We start from the raw sequence: 21,103 nt of genomic DNA, 5'->3' as shown, positions 1-21,103 counted from the left end.
GAGTGAACCCCTCCTCCACAGTATTAAACAGAAAGAGGCTCCACCTGGTAGAACAACCAGGTACTGCAGCTGATCTCCAATACATTTACTGACATCATGTCGAGAATACAGGTTTTCACCCTCTTTTGGAGCTTCTGGAGCCACATTTGATCCTATTCAATGTATTACTGGAGATTTACAACAATGTTCATGAGCACCCAGAGTTGTGTACTTACCAAACATAGCTGTACACTGAATTGATTCTTAGGTCTTTAATACACTTGCAGTGTGTATTATTGAGGAAAGTGGTATAAGATTGGAACTCGGTGCTGGAAAATACTAACTCCAAAAATACTGACTCCGGTTGGATTGGGTTCAAGAAACTTGCTTGTGGGATCTGTAATTACAGCATTATCTCCATTATTTCTGAGCCACACATCATTTGGTTGTATTTTCAAATTGCATCATTCACATTGTGGGTTGAAATCAATGGCATTTAGTGTGTATGTGAATGTCTGTTTTAACCTAACTTTAGAGGTTATATCTAAACACTGTCAGACTGCTGTCTGTTGAAACTTCTGCATCAACATGAGACCAAACAGGAAGAGCAAACCCCCCTCCCTCCCCCAGCTTCATGCTTGAGCTCTATTTCAGTGTCACCCTCCTGCAGTCAGCAGCAAGTCAGTATGGAGGCTACAACTCTCTGCTTCAGGCTGTGTGAGTTCAGCTTTCTTACTTTCATTCAAACTTTGACACTCTCCCACATCATAAAATTTATGGATAATTCTTTTGTTTTACTAGTGATGCTTGAATTCCTGCTGGAGATTCACATTCAGTCCACTTATACTCTCAAAAGTGGTGAATAACAAAGAAAAGATGCTGTTTTTAGCACTATTTCCTCAAAGTAAATGTTGTTTAGTTGATCATATATTACAAATAAATACCAGAATGTTCCTGTTTTAACTGCCTTCTCTCACAGGTACATTTTTCAGACACATCCTTTTGAACTTTCCTTTTTTAGGTGCAGCTTTGCTTCGAGTCGATCCAAACAGACTTCAACACTTTGACTACGAGTCTTTGTCTTTTCACTGTGAGGGAAGCGAAGGTTCCATTGAACTAAGAGGATCCAGGAACTCTGAGGAGATTTTTCCCGTATGTAAAATCATAAACACTTTTTCATCCTCTTGTACAATTTCTAGAATTTATCCTGCAGAGAGCGGAGAATTCTGGTGTGAATCTGGAGCTGGAGAGAGAAGCAACAGAGTCAACATCACCATCACTGGTATGTTTTTGTTTTTATTTTGAAATAATAACTGAAGCTTCTTGCCCAGCTTTTCCAGTCTGACTCTGAAATGGAATATTTTGCAAGATCCTGAACACTGCAGACTAGGAACACCCCACAAGAGCTGCAGTTCTGGAGATGCTCTGACCCAGTTGTCTAACACATCAACTTTGAGGACAAAATGTTCACTTTCTGCCTAATATATCCAACCCACTAATAATAGCCATGATGAAGAAATAATCAGTGTTATTCACTTCAGCTGTTAGTGGTCATATTGTTATGTCTGATCAGTGTATGCTCATATTTATCAATGCATTAAATCCAAGCAGCAAATTTCCGAGATTTAAGAAATAAAGCCAATAGTGAAGTGCAGTTTCTTAAATGTCCAATGAGTCTGGGTCCAGAAGTGAATTAATCCCCACAGATTCCAATGTTAAAATATCAAACTTTATATCAGAAATAAACATGAGTGCAGCCTGTAATAAAAATGGGCTTGGTGTCTATAGCTAAAATGCAATTTAGTTGTATAAAATTGTAGTTTTTGGGAGACAAAGCTGATGAGTAACTTCTCATTCTGTCACTCTTTTAAAATTCTTTGTAACCTATTTGTTTTTATCCAAAGAGTAAAGTGATTTTAAAACAACTATACTTGTGTGGAAGTTACCTGTGCAACAGTGTGTGAAGAAAAGACAGAAGAGCAGAGCAGTGATGGCAGATTGAAGAAACAATCCAGTCTTCTGATGGAACATCCTGCAGCTCTGAAAATGAACAGAAACCATGAATACAATGGAAAACATTACAAAAAATAAAAAAATAAAAAATAGTGAACTGATGCTTAGGTGACATCAGTGGTCCAGTCAAAAATAAACTCCTGATCAAACTTCAAGATGAAAATATATGACATGTTCCTTATCTGTTCTGTCAACTACTAGAGAGGATTATAAATCACCTTTCATCAAAATTTGACAGCTCCCAATCAGAATCTGCCATGTCACAACCTTGACAGGTGGTCCCGCCCCCTTTTACCGGAAGTCCCGCCCTACCATGCGGTCTTTTACCGTGTGTTTTTATCGGAAGACCCTCCCAAACTGAGGCCAAAGTCACGTCTAAAGTCTCTCCCTAACCGCCAGCGGCTTATCTATTCAGTAGAGACGCGACCCTCCCCCTCCTCCCTCCACCCTCACTCCCTCCCAGCCCTAACTGTCAAAAGTTTTTAATCTGATCCTGAGCAGAGGCGTCCCTGTAAAACAAAATTTCTGCATTCTTGTGCGCCTAATGACAAAAGGTTTTTTTTAGCATTCTTTTTGACAGAGAAATCTGTGAAATCAAATGTTCTGTATTCGCTTTCCTCCTCTCTCCCCTTTCTGCGTTCTCTGAACCCTATGCAGCTGTCTGCTATTTCTCCCCCATGCGACCTGTCACCGAGAGCTGACGTGACCGTGTGAGCACAACAACCCTACCTCCCCCCAGTACACTGACAGGAAGCCCCTCCTTAATCGAGAGGGGTCTATCAGTCCAGCAGGGGACATGGAGGATGTTAAACAAACAAGAATCTTTTTACAGTCTGTTAGTTAAACACAAGACACTCAACAAGAACTAACAAAAAATAAAACTTACTAATTTAACTGTTTGAAATAATCGATCTGAAAATAAAACTTTAACAAAAGCACTGTTTGAAATATACCATTAGGATAAATAAAACATTAACAATTTATCTATTTGAAATATATCATAAATAAAAAACATCAACAATTGGAGTGTTTAAAATAAAGCAATCAGAAAATAAGAACCGACTGTCTTTTAACCGGAAAGTTTCAACAATGTAGAAATCAATATATAGTTTGAACAACAGTTATAGTTCTTAAACATTTTAAATAGAAATGTATGCAAATGAAAGCCTTTAGGGGTGGGGGTTAACCCTCTGGTCTCTATAGTGGCCATTTGTGTCCACTTCACTTTCTTTTTTTTGACCATTTCAGCTCTGTTAATGCAAATGGAATGAAATTTCCCTAGGGTCTGGATTCTTATCAGCTCTTTTAATTTTCAGTTTCAGCTCTTCAAGTATATCAAAAATATACTGTATTCTTACAATTGTAACACTTGGCTCTATAGTGGCCATTTTTGGCCAATTGAAACCCATTCAGACTACATTTTTTCATTCCTTGTTATTCACAGTACTAAATCATACAAGTTAGGTAAAATTGATTTAATTCCTAACTCAACACGTCAAAATTGTAGTTACCTCTGCCAGGAGGTTATGTAATCACCGGATTTTGTCTGTTTGTCTGTTAACAGCATAACTCAAAAAGTCATGGACGGATTTTCACCAAATTTTTACAGAATGTCCGGAAGAGCAAAAGTAACAATCGATTAGATTTTGGAGGTGATCCGGATCACCGTCTGGATCCAGGATTTTTTTGAAGGACTTTGTACAATTGAGAGATGGCCGCCACTTTCATCAATCATCCATCCATCCATTCTCTATACACCGCTTTATCCTCACTAGGGTCGTGGGGGGTGCTGGAGTCTATCCCAGCTGACTCGGGCGAAGGCAGGGGACACCCCGGTCAGGTCACCAGTCTGTCACAGGGCTACATATACAGACACACAATCACACTGCCTCGGTTTATGCTTTACATAATACAACTTACAGATCACAGAGTTTCTACAAAAAGGGACAATGTATTTAGTCACAAGTATCTGGAACTGAATGATATACACCCCCTGTCAAAGGTTTTAGGACACTTTCTCATTCAAATAAAGTAGAACCCGTCCTACAACTTTTGACAGGGGGTGTATCTACCAAATGTGGTACACATATGCAGCACATCAGGCTGAACAAAAAAGTCTGTGACAGCCACATTCCAAACCCAACAGGAAGTGAGCTATTTTGCGTTCAATGTCAGATTTTGCCCATTTTTAATTTTTTTCTAGAGCGAACTCCTCCTAGGGGGAAACTCCAATTCACCTCAAATTGGGCCAGTACATACAGGAGGCCTTAATGATCCAAAGTTACTAAAATCTTTTTCCAAAGTCAAAGGGTGTGTCCGTGGCGGCCTCTGGAATTTTGATCCTTCGCCATGAAATTTCAAATGCTGTGTAAATGCCCTGAACATGCTCCAATCTGCCTGAAACTTTACATGTATGATCAGAGTCCTGCCCTGATCACATCCATATGATGAAATACACCCCCTGTCAAAGGTTGTAGGACAGGTTCTACTTTATATGAATGAGACAGTGTCCTAAAACCTTTGACAGGGGGTGTAGTATTTTACTTTAAAAAATACAAAAAACAACAAAAACAAGACAAAATGTTACAAAAATGAGACACAAAATGTAAAAAAATAAAATATAACAACACAAAATGAAACAAAAAAATCCCAAAATTTGACAAAAAATGGACAAACAAGACAAAAATGACAAAAGCGGGAAATGAAACAACAAAAATGTGAGTAAACTCATAACAGTCAGACAAAGACAACAAAAACGAGAACCAAAACGACAAAAGAACAATGATCAATCTGGTATTTTCTTTATGAACAAAACAACTTCTAGGTCTAGAAATTATTTTAAATGTATACTTTTACAGTTTGCCATTAATATAATGCAACGTCAATGTAATTTTTTACATAGACACAGTTTTTCATAAAGTCGTCCAGTGGGTCAGATGGAACCCTCTAGCAGACTGGTTTAGGCTCGGTGGGCCGGATGCTTGACAACCCAGCTCTAAACAAAGACTTTTACCATTTTAGATGCACAAGTAACCCAATATCTGTCAAGAGCAATTAATTTTAAATTATTGTTATTATTTTGGCCAATGCGTTTTATATTTAGCAGGTCTGTTGTTGCAATTTTTAGTGGTTAGCACTGATAGAAACTGATTTCAGGGAAATCTGATATTAAAACACCTTTTAGGGATGAATGCCAATATTAAACCTAATTTCTGTATTTGTAAAAAACTGTAGTCGTAAGGTGCTTCACAAAGCATTAAAATATGATATATATATATATATATATATATATATATATATATATAATGATCTAATATTCATTTTAATTCTAAATTGTCATATTTTTATTGTTTCACTGTTGTTTTTTTCAGATTCAAGATTCAATGAATCCAAAAATGAAGAGAAAATCAAAGTGTATTTTCATTTATTTCTTATGATTAAATTTCTGTGATTCAGTTTTCACACAAATCGCAGAAATAATAAAACAATTTAGTTCACAAAATATGAACAACATCTTCATATTTAGAAGAGAAGATTTGATTCAGGGCTGCACAGCGGTGTAGTGGTTAGCACTTTTGCCTTGCAGCAAGATCCCCGGTTCGCCCGAGTCAGCTGGGATAGACTCCAGCACCCCACATGACCCTAGTGAGGATAAAGCGGTGTATAGAGAATGGATGGATTCATTTCAGGAGACTAAAATGGGGTTGAACTTGTAGACTTCAGCACAACAGATTGCATAAATAATCTCATCAGATCTTTATTCATTTTAAAGCAAATATAAGAACAACAAACCTGAAATGACAAATAATTTCTCAACAATAAATCTGAAATCTTAAATATATTTTAAAATGCATCATAAGTTACTTGATCTGCAAATTCATTATTAGCTTGAAATTGCTGATTTTATGTGCAAATTTATAGAATTTACAAACAATGGACAGAAAAAAAAAGTGTTTTTTTTTTATATTTTTACCAAAAGAAAACAAGAAGCATCATTGAAAAACAACAAATAAATACAGGAGAAAAAAATGCCATTGATTCCAAGCTTCACTGTACTTTTTCTGATTTCATTTTTTAAAAAATAAATAAAATTGAAATCGAATTAAATCTGATTCCTTTGATTGTTTTTGAACAAACTAACGTGGTTGTTTTTACTCCTGTTTTACACAGTGAGGTTTCATTTGGTTTTCTACATTGTACAGCATTTCTATAAAATCTCTGTGATCCTCTAATGACTGCCTTTTCCCTCTCAATAATTCAGCTGATTCTTTAGTCAACCGTTGCTTTATTATTTGCATCTCCATCGACTCTTGCTTCCTTTGGCCTTTAACCATCGCCGTCTTAGTCAGGACGAGTTTGATTTGTCCCTTTAGATTCTTCGGTTCAGTGTTTGGGTTCCTCAGTGGAGCAACAACGTCTTCTTTTGCAGTCTCCGTGCCTCCCATGGTCTCAATACCTCCACTGTGTTGGACCATAGCTGCAGAATACGAAAGGTGAGAAGTCAGGCAAGATAAATGTAAAAGATTGGAAGAAAACCCGAAAGAGTTCATTAAAATGTTGCATGGGAGAATATAAAATAAAACGAAACATGGACTTACGCTTTATTTTCCACCCAGCAAGGACACCTGCAAAGAACAGCGCAGTGCCAACAGCCAAATACATGACGATGGAAACAGCAGAACGTGGCAGAGCATCGGGGATTTCAGTGGTCAAGCCAAAGAGAAAGAGTCCTGTCAAAATTAAATGAGACAGTGAAATACAAAATTAATGTGGTCTCGAAGTCAACATGGAAAATCTCACTGCTGATTTAAATGTAGCTGCTATCCGCTATTCGTGCAGCGATACTCTGCTCCCAGGGCTCCTGCAACACTTGTGAAGCTGGATCTCAGTTATTGAGTCAAAATAGAGACCTTTAAACTCAAAAACAAACAAAAAAATAAAATCATCTTCCTCAGTTGTTTCAGAATGTTACAGCAGAACTTGGTGTTGACGGTTCACAAATTCACAACTCCGTGGACGTTGAACTAAACGATGAGCAGCCTCTTGGTGTTGACTGAATTTGACTTCTTCTGTCCTGGTTCTACTGTTTGTTCTCTGGGTTTTACTTGAAGATGCATCTGTTTTACACCAGTGGTGATTCTTAAAATGAAGTTTGCGTCAGTTTGAAAAGGATTGTGATGTTTTCTGTCTGCAGGTGTTTGAATTCAATCGTGCAAACCTACATTAGCTGGGAGCACTGCATCCCTGCACAGGAAAACTACTTTAAAGGGGATGGCAGCTAAATTTAAATCAAGTTAAATCATTGTTTTGTACATTGTGGGTGCAGTTTTAGAACTTCTTGTTTGTTTGCAATAGGAACAGTTTCTCTCCAGAGCAGGTTTTCAGTTTACCTTTCACAGCTGGAAGACAGTGAAGGAAAAACACCACGAATCCAAAACAGCTTCGACCGCATGGATTCATTTTTCTTCAAGAATGAAGCTGAAAAAAAAAACACAAGTAAACAAAAGTTCACAACAGTATTATAAATACAACATGGTCATAACTCAGGATTATAAAGCACTGGATGCTTCGTGTATTTAGTTGAAAACTAAGACAACTTCAGTGACACGGAAATAATAACAATCTTAAAGTTTCCTGTTTGCCTTGCTACAAATGTTAGCTGTAGTTGGATTCTGTTATTATACCTTTAAAATGGAAAACATGTTTTAATAAGATACAGACTGCTGAACTTGAGTAAGTTTTCAAACTACAGAAGAAGACGTATCATGGTTTTCTTTGTATAAATTGGCTCAGTAAAAACTAAAGCCCCGGTCAGAATTAACAGGTACCGTAAAGGTGGTTATAAACTTTCTCCGCATGTTCATAAAAGTGGGCATTAAAGTGTCATGTGACTCTTCTGCACAAAATGAAATGATGTGTGCAGCTGCTTCAGTCAACAAGTTGTTGTATTAATAGAGAATACAAACATTTCTGATGGTAAAAAAGTGCTGCTACTGTAAATGCTGCATGAGAGGAAAGCTGATAGAAAACCATTCCTGCCACTGAATAAAACTGATAAGAAGTGGATTGTAAAACCATTAACATATCTACGTAATCTGTCTTTTCACCATGGGGTCTTCCCAAATAAAATGAGTGATCAAAAAATGGGGACAATCACATTTTTACTGATTATAGACCAGTTTCAATGCAATTAAATTCAATTTTTAATGGACAGTCAGTGTTGATTTAAATCAAATCGATCAACAGCAGTAGCATTATTGGAGCTAAGAAAAGAAATAAAAACTTCTACTGATAAGAAGTAATTCGTGAGCGGAGTTTACGAAGATCCTAAAGAAGCATTTGATACCATAAATCAAGGAATACTAATAACTTGGCAAAGTGTGGCATAGCAGTATTGAACTGGCTGTAAACCTATCATAGTAACAGGCAACGATTTGTGCAGATTGAACAAAAAAACATCCTGTTTGTTGGGTATTACGTGTGGTGTTCCACAAGGCTCAGTATTCAGACTAAAACGGTTTCTAAATGATTTGAGCGGTGGTTTGACAGGAATATAATATCAGTAACTTTGAAAACAACAATATTTTGCTGTTTGTAATCATTGACACAATCTTAAAATGAGCAGAACTGTAAAACAAAAAGAAAAAGAAAATGTACACCAAAAGACTGTTTGGAAAAGAAAACAGCGTGCAGCAGTAAACGTGCTGCAAGATTCAATATTATCTACATGAGCAGCTGATAAAAAGGTCAAAGTAAAAGACAAAGTTAATGAGTAAATGAAGTGACATCAGCGTTGTCTTGAACACTGATTACATTTCATATAAAATAAAGGTATGGTAAATCTGGGTCTGCATGCTGAGTTGTGGTTCTTTTCTACCAAAACATTGGATTTTGAGCACTTAAACAGGATATCTGTTGGTTTAAACACTAAACTGCTCACTGTTGGATGGATTTTCTTACTGTCACATTAACAAAAAATGATGTTTTCTATAATAAATACTTGAAATGTATTGATTTAATTACTGTCAGGACTGCAGAATAAGTTCTGAGCAAACAATAATTCCCTCCCTGATAACTTACAACAACCGTTCAGAAGCAACATTGGAAACAATGAATTCAGAGGACATTTAAACTTTAAAAGGCTGTGCTCATATCGTCATGACATCAGTGTTTATGAATATGTATATGGATATAAAGTATGAACCAAACAGGAAACAGTAAGATATGAGATGTAAACACGAAAGAATATTGAGTATCTTATGTTGCTGTTGTCGGCCAGGTCATTTATTTCACTTTCACAGTTTCTACTGACAGTGGAAATTGTTATGGTTCTCTGTAGAAAATCACTAATTCAAATAATTTCTGCTTAGATGCTTCAAACATCATCACTGTTATTTGAATTCACTTTAGACTTTCCTGAGACACACATCAGGAGTTTGACTGTAAAATAAGTTGTTGATTCAACTATAATGACCTTTGAGGTGAAAGCAGCAACAATAATAAATGGTAAAACCATGTTTCAATAATTTTCCACTCTAGTTAAAAATAATCATTATTTCTGGATACTTTGTCTGTTTTAGTTTGTGATAGAAAAGTAGCAGCAGCTTACCTTTACAGAGTCAGCTGTCCAAATGACTCCACATGAACATTTGTAACATTCCCTGAGTGAATGATGACTATCAAAAGCATTTCATTGGATGAACCATTTGGTGCAATAAAGATATTTACCTTGAACATCCTGTGCATTAAATCTTTATTGCTGGTCCAGGTCCTCATCTATAAAGCTGTAAAACAATCCATAGTGATGATATGTGACTCAATCTGAAACTGAAATCATTCAAGTGAAGCAGAAAACAAAGATATTTATATGAACAATGCAGCAATGTGTACTTTCTACCTGCGTAAATATTAACCAAGATGCATTAGAAATATGAAAATAATCAGAGATAATGATACGTAATAACACGGCTATAAACACTGATCTATGGGAAGTCTCCTGATATTTCTGTCAGTGATGTTCTACTGAGTCTGATTTATGTCATAATAAAGGAACAAAACACCTTAAATATTAAACAAAAACCAACATTTGTGGAAAATAAAACCTCATTGATAAATAAAGTTGGTTTGTCATCATTTATGCTACCATGAGCTTTGGTTTACAGTCAGCTCTGCTTTCTGATAAGACTTTACTGCCTTGATAAGACTAAGCAGGGACACACCATGAAAACGATTTTAAACACTTTAAACAGAGATCAACCTACTAACACTTAAGAAAACTCAATCAGATACAGCCACAACAATCCAAACTGATTTAAATGAACTAAATGTCAGAAAACCCCACAAGGGCTGTAATAGAAGAACAGGTTTAGACAGGTGGAAGATGTTTTACTGAACTACTGCAGGCTAAATGTTTTGTTAATGATTCACAGTAGATGGAAAACTTAGCTGGAAGCAGCATATAAATACTATGAAGTCTAGTTTAGCAAAAAATATCGGTATAATAGGTAAAATGAAATCTGTGTTAAATCAAAACTCACTTATGTTATTATATAATTCCCTTGTTCTTCCATACCTTAGTTATGGAGCGGAACTATGGGGAAATAACTATAGAGTAAACATTGACCCTATCTTCTTACTTCAAAAAAAGGCAGTAAGAATTGTCAGTCATGCTGATTATTACGCACCATCAAATCCAATTTTTTCGGCGTTAAAAACATTAAAAATATATGATATTATTGATCTTAATACCCTAACGGTGACATATAGGGCACACTACAGTAATCTTCCAAATTGTATCCAAAGGATGTTCAAACTTAGAGAAAGTCGCTATAATCTTAGAGGTACTTGCATATTAAATGAAAACAGAGCAAGATTAAACAAGAAACGCAGATGTATCTCTGTAACTGGACTTACCAAGTGGAATAAACTAGATGATAGAACAAAAACATGTAAAACTCTGAAAACATTTAAAAAGCGGTACAAACAAATAATTCTTGAAAAATACCAGGAATAACTGATTCCAAAATGTTTGTGTAACTACCTAGTCATTGTGAACTAGTTCCTCCTTGTGTTCTGAATAGATATTGTAAGTCTTTTTATTTTTTTTCTCTTCTTGTCTCCATTTATTTATCATCTTTGGTAATGCAGAAACTTTAATTTATGAAAAGGGTTAGGCAATATAAGTTTTTTACTTCAGCCTAAACTCTTTGGTCGCAGATGATGATGATGATGACGATGAATGAATGATTTATATTGTTTTGTATCTTGGACATAATGCTGTATGTCAATTTATAATCTGCTGACCAAATAATAAACTAAACTAAACTAAACTAAAACATCACTGGAATGTTTTCCAAAGAAAGTCATCTGAGACCGCGATAACATCTGGAAAAAGTTGTCTGAGCATTGCTTGAAGAATCCTCAAAACATCCTGAGAATGTCAAGATGTTTTAATCAAATGTTCAAAAGTTGTTTTTTTTTAAATTGTAATCTATGCGAATGTTCCTGCAAAGTTAATGTATTGTTTTAACAAAAACACTCAATGGAAGTTGTCAGAAACACAGGTGATGTTCCATGAAATCAAAAGAGGAACTTTAACACATATGATGACATATTTGATGCACACTGCTGTTCAAAAGTTTGGAATCACTTAGAAATGTCCTTAATTTTGAAAGAAAAGCATTTTTTCAACGAAGATAGCATTTAATGAATCATAAATCCAGTGTAGACATTGTTAATGTGGTAAATGACTATTCTAGCTGTAAACAGCTGATTTTTAATGGAATATCTCCATAGGGGTACAGAGGAACATTTCCAGCAACCATCACTCCTGTGTTCTAATGCTACATTGTGTTAGCTAATGGTGTTGAACAAAGAATACAAAGCAAAGTTTAGGAATTAAAGGAAGAACTCTGCAACAGTCCTGTTTGCTGCTGTATTATTTATTCTTGCCTACATAATGAAACACTGCATATGTTTTGTAGTTTGATCTTCAACATGCTGCTAAGCTTCTGCATCGTTTTATTTTAGACTCTTTTCAAAAAGAGAAAATGAACCGTGTAGACATGAATTCAAAATTTCAAAAACAATTCAATTATGTTCGCAAAGTGTGAGATCATGGAAAACATGAAATTGTGAGTGACCCCAATCTTTTGAATGGAAGTGCATATTACTTGAAATTGTAAACACACACACACACACACACACACACACACACACACACACACACACACACACACACACAATCACAAAATAAATCATTAATTAAAGAACAGGGCTAGTTCAGGTACAGCTATGGAGCTTGAGGAAAATTAACCAACTGTATTGAAATAAAAATGTGACATAAATCAAGGACAGCAGCAAAAATAATAAACTGAAAGAAATATTTACAAAATAAGACAAAGCTTTGTAAAGTAAGTAAATCATACAATTCAATAAAATTCAACAGTTCAAGTTTACAAAAACATTCACAGAATTAAATTAATGTGCAAAGTCCCTTTAAGCGTTATTACATCTGAATGGAGGGGGAAAAATCAAAAAGGGGTAAAAAAAAAAGTTGGCACAGTATATTCTTACCACAGCAGCAACATTAATGCAGCCAGGCCTGAGGGCTGCACACCACCAGGCTTTTCAGGTTTTTCAAGCTCACAATCTGATGCTTCCAGTCCAAAAAAGAAAAAAAAACGAAAAAAAAACAGACCCGATCAGGTAAATAGGTAAAGAAAGCATGGTTTTAATGAGTAAATCTGGCATTCCCACTTCCAGCTTCAGTGTTTTGCTGTGCATACTTCAACATCCATCAACTCAGCACCAGCAGCTTGAAAACGGAAACCGTCCAGAGCAGCACACAGTAGCAGCTCACTGTGGAACCGAATGAACGGTTTTTAGGTGACTAAAATCTTGTTTGGAGTATGATGCGATATGAGATCCACTCACCACTTGTACTGGGGTCTGGATGTGAATCCAGGTTCCAGTCTTTTCCAGTTTGTTATAGAAATGCAGTTGTTTGCTGATGGTTTTGATTTGCTTCTCTTCCAGGGTTTGGTGTAACTGAATGCATGAATACATTCAGCTGCACAGGTGTAAGGCGGGGCCAAAGTGTGCTTCCATTGGCTAATGAGCTTCGACTAACTTTTTAGCTGTTTTTTTAAATGTTCTTGTAATGTGAAATATTAAGAACTAAGAATATTAATGATGAAAGGACATTATTCTATGAAATGTCACACAATGTTCAATAACAACAAAACAGAAATTTCCATGAGCCAACATTCAAAAAAATGTTTTCCAGATGTTTTTGAGGATTCAAATGGCAGAATCGTTTTCTGTTTTAGAACATTCCTGTAATGTGATTTATTAATGGTAAAACATTTTGCCTTTTTTCTGAGGGAACACACTTCAGAACATTCTCCCATAAGAAAGAAATGAACATTCTGTCTGCGATGTTCTGAAAGTGTTTTGGGAATGTTGTTAAGGAACACATTAAAGAATATTCTTTATTATTTAAAATATTCACAGCGTCTCTACCACTTCTGACGCCTGAGGGACTTTATGCTCCCTTTTAAGGTGCTCAGAAACTTCTACAGCTGCACCATTGAGAGTGTTTTGTCTGGGAGTATCACCACCTGGATGGGTAGCAGCACCCAGCAGGACTTCTTGGCCCTGAGGAGGGTGATCCGCTGGAATGAGAACCATCAGAACCACGCTCTCCAACCTGCAGGACATTTACAACAAACGCTGCAGATTAAAGGCCAGGAAGATTTGCACCCCTCTACCCTTCTACCTCCCCCACCACCTCTCTACCTCTTCTGTCCATCTCAACCCGCCCGGACAGCAAGCAGGTTCAGGTCGAAGGACATCTCTCAATTGTCCTTCGACCTTCAAAAAATCCTGGATCCAGACGGTGATCCGGATCACCTCCAAAATCTAATCGATTGTTACTTTTGCTCTTCCGGATATCCTGTAAAAATTTGGTGAAAATCCGTCCATGACTTTTTGAGTTATGCTGTTAACAGACAAACAAACAAACAGACAGACAGACAAACAGATCCAAGTGCTTCTCTAGTTGAAAACGCAAATGTTCTCAGTTCTCACTTTTGAGAATGCAACAGTAAAACAACATTAACAGCAAATGCATGTATTTTTAGATCATCTTCATTTATCCTACCTTTAAGAAGAACATTCTGGGAATTTAAATAAGACTTCACACTAAAATTATTGAAAGAACTTGCAGAATTTTCTCAGAATGTTTTTTTTTATAACACATAAATAAATATAAATCAAGCTTGGAATTTTGTAAACTATACATTTTCTAAGTGTTTCAATGGAGAGAGCTGGTTTCCCTAAAAGAGTTTATTTTTTAACCACTATTTTTACCTTTTTTGCTTCACTGTGGCTCATTTTTCACTGCAATCTAAAGTCCTGAACAGATCAACCATGAAGGAGGAGAGAGAACACAGAAATGTAGCAGTAGAACAAAGTTAGTTAGTTTCTTTAAAGCTGAATTTCATGGTAATTTTTATTTAAATGGATTTAAATTTAACCAATTGTTTCCAGATATCATCAACTCGATATTATGTAATAATTGAAATATATTTCTCATAATAAAATTGTGGCACAACTTTGATAACAAGATTTATTTGTGCAGCATGTCTGTTAGGAAAAATCACAAAAACACTGCAAAAAAGAAACACAAACGGAAAAAAATGAAAATCAAGACATACACAAAAACATTATCTACAGATACAAGTTAGCACAAAAGACAAAACTAAAGACAAAAAAATATCACTTCCACATGGTGCGGTAGAAGACTACACACTGGAAAGGAAATTTAGGTGAATTATTAAATAGGAAATATAAAACTTATTTCAAAATTACTACAACTTCAGAATAAAAATGAATATTAGAAACCTGATCTTCATTCAAATTTACATTGTATAAAGGTTTGGCTGTCTTTTGCCAGAACTTTCAGTCTTTAAATGATCAACAGCAGAGTGTTGGAGAGTTAAACTGTGAAATCACAGTGTTATAATCAAAGTGTTTTACTGACAGTATAAATCTGGGACACGTCAAATAAACTTTGAATCTGACACTGTTCAGCATTCAAAATGGAAAATGAATCTGTTAACTGGTTTTTAATTTGACTAATATTAAAACATTAAACTTCTCTTTCCTTCATTTGTCTGACTGTAGTTTGCTCTGAAGTGCTTTCTTGTGATTCTCCATCTCCTCTATTAGTTGTTTCATTTGCTCCATGCTGATCTCCAGTTTCTGCTTCTTTTCTGTCAGTTTATTAACCTCATCATATGCAGCCTTGATTATTTTGTTTGTGTTCATGTTCAGTTGTTGATGATCTTTCTTTCTTTCCTCCAGGCTCCATATGACCTCAGTCATGATGTCCTTTAGTTTAAAGTATCCCTGTGCTATGTTTGCTGTCTTATCTCCCTCCTTATTCATCACTTCTTCATCCAGTAACATCATCTTCTTCTCCTGTTCCCCAGATTTCTTTTCTGCCTCTTCGCTTTGGAATTTGAGTTTTTCTTTCTGCTTCTCCAGTTCCACCGTCATTCTCTTTAGAGCACCAATTGCCTGTGTCACATTGTTCTGTTCTTCCTGATTCTTCATGCGCTCCTCATCGAGTTTTGCCTTTTTCTTGTCCAAATCTTCTATTTTATTGATTTCTGTCATCAGCTTTTGTTCCTCTTCCTTCCGTTGTTGGCGCTGTTTCATTTCTGCAGTAAAACATTTATTAAAACACAAAACCCAAAGTTAAACACACATCTACTGGTATCAAGAAGTTTTTGATCAGATCACAAATGTAATGAAACATTTGAAACTAGAACCTTATTTCTAAGTATATTTGCAGTTTTACCTTGATGCTGTAACATTTTAAAAAAGTCTAGATTTTCACTTTTATATGTGAACATTAGGTGAACATTTATAACTGTGTTCTGATCTCTTTTTTTTTTAACTTGATAGCTTAATCATTGCAGAGCTTTGACATAAAATGCATTTTGGATAAATCAAACTCAGTTTTGACTCACTGCTTTTGTTTTGCTTCTGTTTCCAGATAAAAAATGAGACTCCTAAAACCAACATGAGGCCAAACATCACACTCAAGGTGACAGAAGCAGTACAGTTACACGAGACCTCGAAGAAATCATCTGAAATCATAAAAACACTGCAGTTACAAATCACCAAACCTCAACTGTTTTCAGCTGAAACTCATCATTTCCGTCATTATTTCTACCTGGAACATGGATCCATGTCTCTCTGCTCTGGTTGATGTTTTTCTGCTGGACTCTGCAGGTGAACTTGTTGCTGTGTTTCTTCTCCACAGTCACTTTTCTGCTGACAGTATAGAGGTCATCAGGACCTCTGACTGTCTCTGTAGGTCCAGCAGAGAGGAGGTTTCCATCACCGTCCAGCCACAACACCTCAGGCTGTGGATACCAGCCTGCAGACTCACACTGTAACATCACTGAATTGCTGCTTTTATCAGTCACTGCTACAACAGGTGAGGAGGCAGCACCTGGAAATGTGAGAGACAAAATCTAAAACACTTGCACATACTCATAGCATCTTGTTTTACGTTTTTTAAAGATGCATGAAATAAACACAGTGCAGAATCTTTACATTTATCAAAAAAAAAAAAGAGCTTGTTATTGGTGTTCTGTTCTATTGTTTGTGCTAATGCACTAAACAGCAGCTCAGAAGACTGGACCTTCTTGGAGTTTCTGTGTGGCTCCTGGAAGGGTTTCCAGCTGGGAACTCCATAGTTCTCCTGGGGGACTTTAACGCTCATGCAGGCAATAGTGGAAAAACCAGGAGGGGAATAATTGGGAGGAACGCTCTGCCTGATCTGAATCCAAGTGATGTTCTGTTATTGGACTTCTGTGCTCGTCATACAGTGCCTATCATATGTATTCACCCCCTTTGATGGTTTACCCTTTTATTGCTTTCATAAATGAATCATGGTCAATAAAATTTGGCTCTCTTAACACAAAAATGTTTTGGAAAAAACTCTTTAATGTCAAAGTGAAAACAGATATCTATAAAGTAATGTTAATGAAAGAAAATCATATAAATAAAAATAATTGTTTGCATAATTATTCACCCCCTTTTTAATTTAATGGTCTAATTCAATAGAGGTCCATCAAATTGTTGCCAATAGTCTCACAATTAGTGAAATGAAGATCACCTGAGTGGTGTGGGTGTGTTTCAAGTGATTGAGTTGTAAAACACCTGTGTCTGAAGGGTCCAGAGAGTGGTTGATCAGTATTCCTGGCTACCATTACACCACGAAGACAGAAGAACACTCTAAGCAACTCAGGGAAAGGGTTATTGAGAAGTACAATTCAGGGGATGGTTACAAAAAAAATTCCAAGGCACTGAACATCCCACGGAGTTCAGTGAAATCAATTATCAAGAAATGGAAGGAATATGGCACTTGTGTGAATCTGCCTAGATCAGGCCGCCCTCGTAAACTGAGTGACTGTGCAAATAGGAGACTAGTGAGAGAAGCCACCAAGACCCCTACAACTGCTCTGAAGGAGTTACAAGCTTCAGCTGCTGAGATGGGAGAGACTGTGCATGTAGCAACTGCTGCCCGGGTTCTTCACCGGTCAAAGTTTTATGGGAGAGTGGCAATGAGAAAGTCGCTGTTGAAGAAAAGTCAGATTAGATCTCGACTAGAGTTTGCCAAAAAGCACGTGGAAGACTCCATGGTCAAGTGGAAGAAGATTCTTTGGTCTGATGAGACCAAAATTGAGCTTTTTGGCCATCAGACAAGATGTCATGTTTGGCAGAAACCAAACACTGTACATCACCAAAAACACACCATCCCCACTGTGAAGCATGGTGGTGGCAGCATCATGCTGTGGGGATGTTTCTCAGCAACTGGACCTGGAAGGCTTGTAAAGATAGAGGGCAGAATGAATGCTGCAAAATACACTGAAATCCTGGGGGACAATCTTTTTCAGTCTGCAAGAGAACTACGTCTTGGGAGAAGATTTTTTTCCAGCAAGACAATGATCCAAAACATACTGCAAAAGCTACACAGGAATGGTTAAAAAAGAACCAGGTAAATGTTCTGGAGTGGCCGAGTCAAAGCCCAGACCTCAATCCTATAGAGAATTTGTGGCTGGACTTGAAAAGGGCTGTTCATGCACGATACCCGCGCAACCTGACAGAGCTTGAGCAGTTTTGCAAAGAAGAATGGAGCAAAATTACAGTGGGCAGATGAGCAAGACTGACTGAGACCTATCCACACAGACTCACTGCTGTGATTGCAGCCAAAGGTGCATCTACTAAATACTGACTTGAAGGGGGTGAATAATTATGCAAACAATTATTTTCATTTATATAGTTTTCTTTCATTAACATTACTTTATAGAAATCTGTTTTCACTTTGACATTAAAGAGTTTTTTTTCAATAAATTTTTTTGTTAAAAAAAGCTCAATTTTATTGACCATGATTGATTTATGAAAGCAATAAAAGGGTAAAACATCAAAGGGGGTGAATACTTATGACAGGCACTGTAGATTGGCCATAAGGAACACCTGTCAGGGCCCTCTCCTCACCCACTTCCTACCTGGCATCCAAATACCCTTCCCCCATCTGTCTCCCCCTTTTTTCTCTCCCCCTCTCGTGTCCTCTCTCCTTCTCCCCTTCTCTCTCCCTCTTCCTCTCTCCTCTTCTCTTTCTCTCTCCCTCTCCCCAGCAATGCACTGAGTGGAGTGCAGCCACAAGGCTGCCTCCACTCAGGTAATCAGCTGCCTTGCTGGAGTCTGGACAGCTGGAGCACATTCTACTAATCACCTGCCTCTGCTATAAGAAGACTGGTTCACTCCTCCATTCTCCGCCAGATTGTTGTACTCGACCAACACGGTCTCACGGGGATTCGTGAAACTGTCACGTCAGTTTTTGTTTCGGTTTCGTGCGCACTAACACGATGTCGTCATGTTTTTCGTGCCGCTCACCACGAGCGAAACCCGCTGTGGTAATCACATCTGAAAGTGGTTTATACCGGCGGATTCATGACGATCTAAGCTGTCCATCGGCGTTTGCGGCCGCTGCTGTGGCCGGATGTCCGGCGGCCGCAATGGTGGCCGCAATGGCGGCCGCAGTCGCGGCCGCAAACGCCGATGGACAGCTTAAATCGTCATGAATCCGCCGAATTTGCATAGGAATTTAAAGAATGTCCGGCGGCCGAAGCGGCGGCCGAAGCGGCGGCCACAAACGCCGATGGACAGCTTAGATCGTCATGAATCCGCCGGTATAAACCACTTTCAGATGTGATTACCACAGCGGGTTTCGGTCGTGGTGAGCGGCACGAAAAACATGACGACATCGTGTTGGTGCGCACGAAACCGAAACAAAAACTGACGTGACAGTTTCACAAATCCCCGTGAGACCGGGCTGACTCGACACACCAAACCAGCTGTCCGGACTCCTGCCTGCCGTGCTCCGCCTGTTTCCCCTCCATTGGACCCTCCAGACACCGTATACCCCTCCGGACCCCCTCCTGGCTTTCCCCCTCCTGGTGCCCCCCCCCGGATCCACCTGCCATCTGTCAGCCCGGTTCGTCCCTCATCCCCGCCTGGATCGTCAGTGTCTGCCTTCCCTCCCTGGATCTCCGTTCACCACCGAGCTCTCACACCACCAGGGATCCACCTACCATCCACCGCCACATTCGGCTCCCCTCCCGGAACCGACAACGGCCGCCGATCTCCGGCTCACCCCCTCCAGAACCGGACCAACCCTTCACCCCCTCCTGAACGCACCCCGGACCCTCATCCATCGCCAATAACACATCCTGACAATAAACCTCTTTCTATTTTCCACCTCTGCCCCGGTAGCATGGTTCCCCTGCTCGAGTCCTATCTACAGTGCCTTGTGAAAGTATTCGGCCCCCTTGAACTTTTCAACCTTTCGCCACATTTCAGGCTTCAAACATAAAGATATAAAATTTTAATTTTTTGTCAAGAATCAACAACAATTGGGACACAATCGTGAAGTGGAATGAAATTTTTTGGATATTTTAAACTTTTTTAACAAATAAAAAACTGAAAAGTGGGGTGTGCAATATTATTTGGCCCCTTTACTTTCAGTGCAGCAAACTCACTCCAGAAGTTCAGTGAGGATCTCTGAATGATCCAATGTTGTCCTAAATGACTGATGATGATAAATAGAATCCACCTGTGTGTAATCAAGTCTCCGTATAAATGCACCTGCTCTGTGATAGTCTCAGGGTTCTGTTTAAAGTGCAGAGAGCATCATGAAGACCAAGGAACACACCAGGCAGGTCTGAGATACTGTTGTGGAGAAGTTTAAAGCCGGATTTGGATACAAAAAGATTTCCCAAATTTTAAACATCTCAAGGAGCACTGTGCAAGCAATCATATTGAAATGGAAGGAGTATCAGACCACTGCAAATCTACCAAGACCCGGCCGTCCCTCTAAACTTTCACCTGGAACAAGGAGAAGACTGATCAGAGATGCAGCCAAGAGGCCCATGATCACTCTGGATGAACTGCAGAGATCTACAGCTGAGGTGGGAGAGTCTGTCCATAGGACAACAATCAGTCGTACACTGCACAAATCTGGCCTTTATGGAAGAGTGGCAAGAAGAAAGCCATTTCTCAAAGATATCCATAAAAAGTCTGGTTTGAAGTTTGCCACAAGCCACCTGGGAGACACACCAACCATGTGGAAGAAGGTGCTCTGGTCAGATGAAACCAAAATCGAACTTTTTGGCCACTGTTACGGCCCTCACAGACTGAAAACACAGGCTCAATAGGGGAGAGAGGCCGCAGCATATACAGAAGGACGCCACACATGATATCTCCAATTAAACCCACAGGCTTTATTTGGCCACCCCAAGATAATCAATAGAAATAACATAAACGAAAGCAAAACAAAGGAGGGCTGGAGACCCCAGACAAAAGAACAAAAGTGGGAAGACGCTGGGCCAACCACGCAGTGGGCCGTCGCTCCCAGCGTCTCCCCCTAAACTACCTAAAAATAAGAACTAAGGCTAAAATAAACAAGAGACGAATAACGAAACTGTCGGCGATCTCCAGCCCAAATTAATACAACAAAGTAAACCAACAA

General features: G+C 38.2%; 2 protein-coding genes and 2 long non-coding RNA genes across 10 annotated transcripts in view; 2 read left to right on the top strand and 2 right to left on the bottom strand.

Moving 5' to 3' along the window:
- The window catches only part of LOC110970879 (interaptin-like), a 35,568-nt gene extending 33,151 nt beyond the window's left edge, over nucleotides 1-2,417 (bottom strand). For 2 of the 3 annotated variants that reach the window (XM_051943902.1, XM_051943903.1), the window contains exons 1-2: nucleotides 2,211-2,417; nucleotides 1,926-2,019 (exon numbers count right to left, since the gene is read on the bottom strand). In XM_051943902.1, the coding sequence (XP_051799862.1) occupies nucleotides 1,926-2,019; nucleotides 2,211-2,251 (135 nt within the window). In that variant the 5' untranslated portion in view covers nucleotides 2,252-2,417. The remainder of the gene's footprint in view (nucleotides 1-1,925; nucleotides 2,020-2,210) is intronic. The other variant, XM_051943904.1, reaches the window with a different exon arrangement.
- Nucleotides 1-21,103, top strand: part of LOC127532342 (uncharacterized) — a 116,572-nt gene that overhangs the window by 61,902 nt on the left and 33,567 nt on the right. The gene's annotated exons all lie outside the window — the stretch shown is intronic.
- LOC127532353 (uncharacterized) lies at nucleotides 623-6,429 on the top strand. Of its 2 annotated transcripts, none has more exons than XR_007939734.1 (4): nucleotides 623-696; nucleotides 781-837; nucleotides 1,001-1,261; nucleotides 6,366-6,429. It is a non-coding gene; the product is annotated as an uncharacterized LOC127532353 (long non-coding RNA). The 2 variants fall into 2 exon arrangements; XR_007939735.1 differs by lacking the exon at nucleotides 6,366-6,429 and adding an exon at nucleotides 1,311-1,877 and having other exon boundaries at nucleotides 1,001-1,131.
- Nucleotides 15,162-21,103, bottom strand: part of LOC110971042 (butyrophilin subfamily 2 member A2-like) — a 184,496-nt gene continuing 178,554 nt past the window's right edge. The window contains exon 7 of the mRNA XM_051943926.1: nucleotides 15,162-15,372. Coding sequence (XP_051799886.1) covers nucleotides 15,163-15,372 — 210 coding nt within the window. The 3' untranslated portion in view covers nucleotide 15,162. The remainder of the gene's footprint in view (nucleotides 15,373-21,103) is intronic.

The sequence above is a fragment of the Acanthochromis polyacanthus genome, chromosome 23 (assembly GCF_021347895.1).
Source record: "Acanthochromis polyacanthus isolate Apoly-LR-REF ecotype Palm Island chromosome 23, KAUST_Apoly_ChrSc, whole genome shotgun sequence".
NCBI classification, from domain to species: Eukaryota; Metazoa; Chordata; class Actinopteri; family Pomacentridae; genus Acanthochromis; species Acanthochromis polyacanthus.
This window is presented reverse-complemented; position numbering and strand designations above follow the sequence as displayed.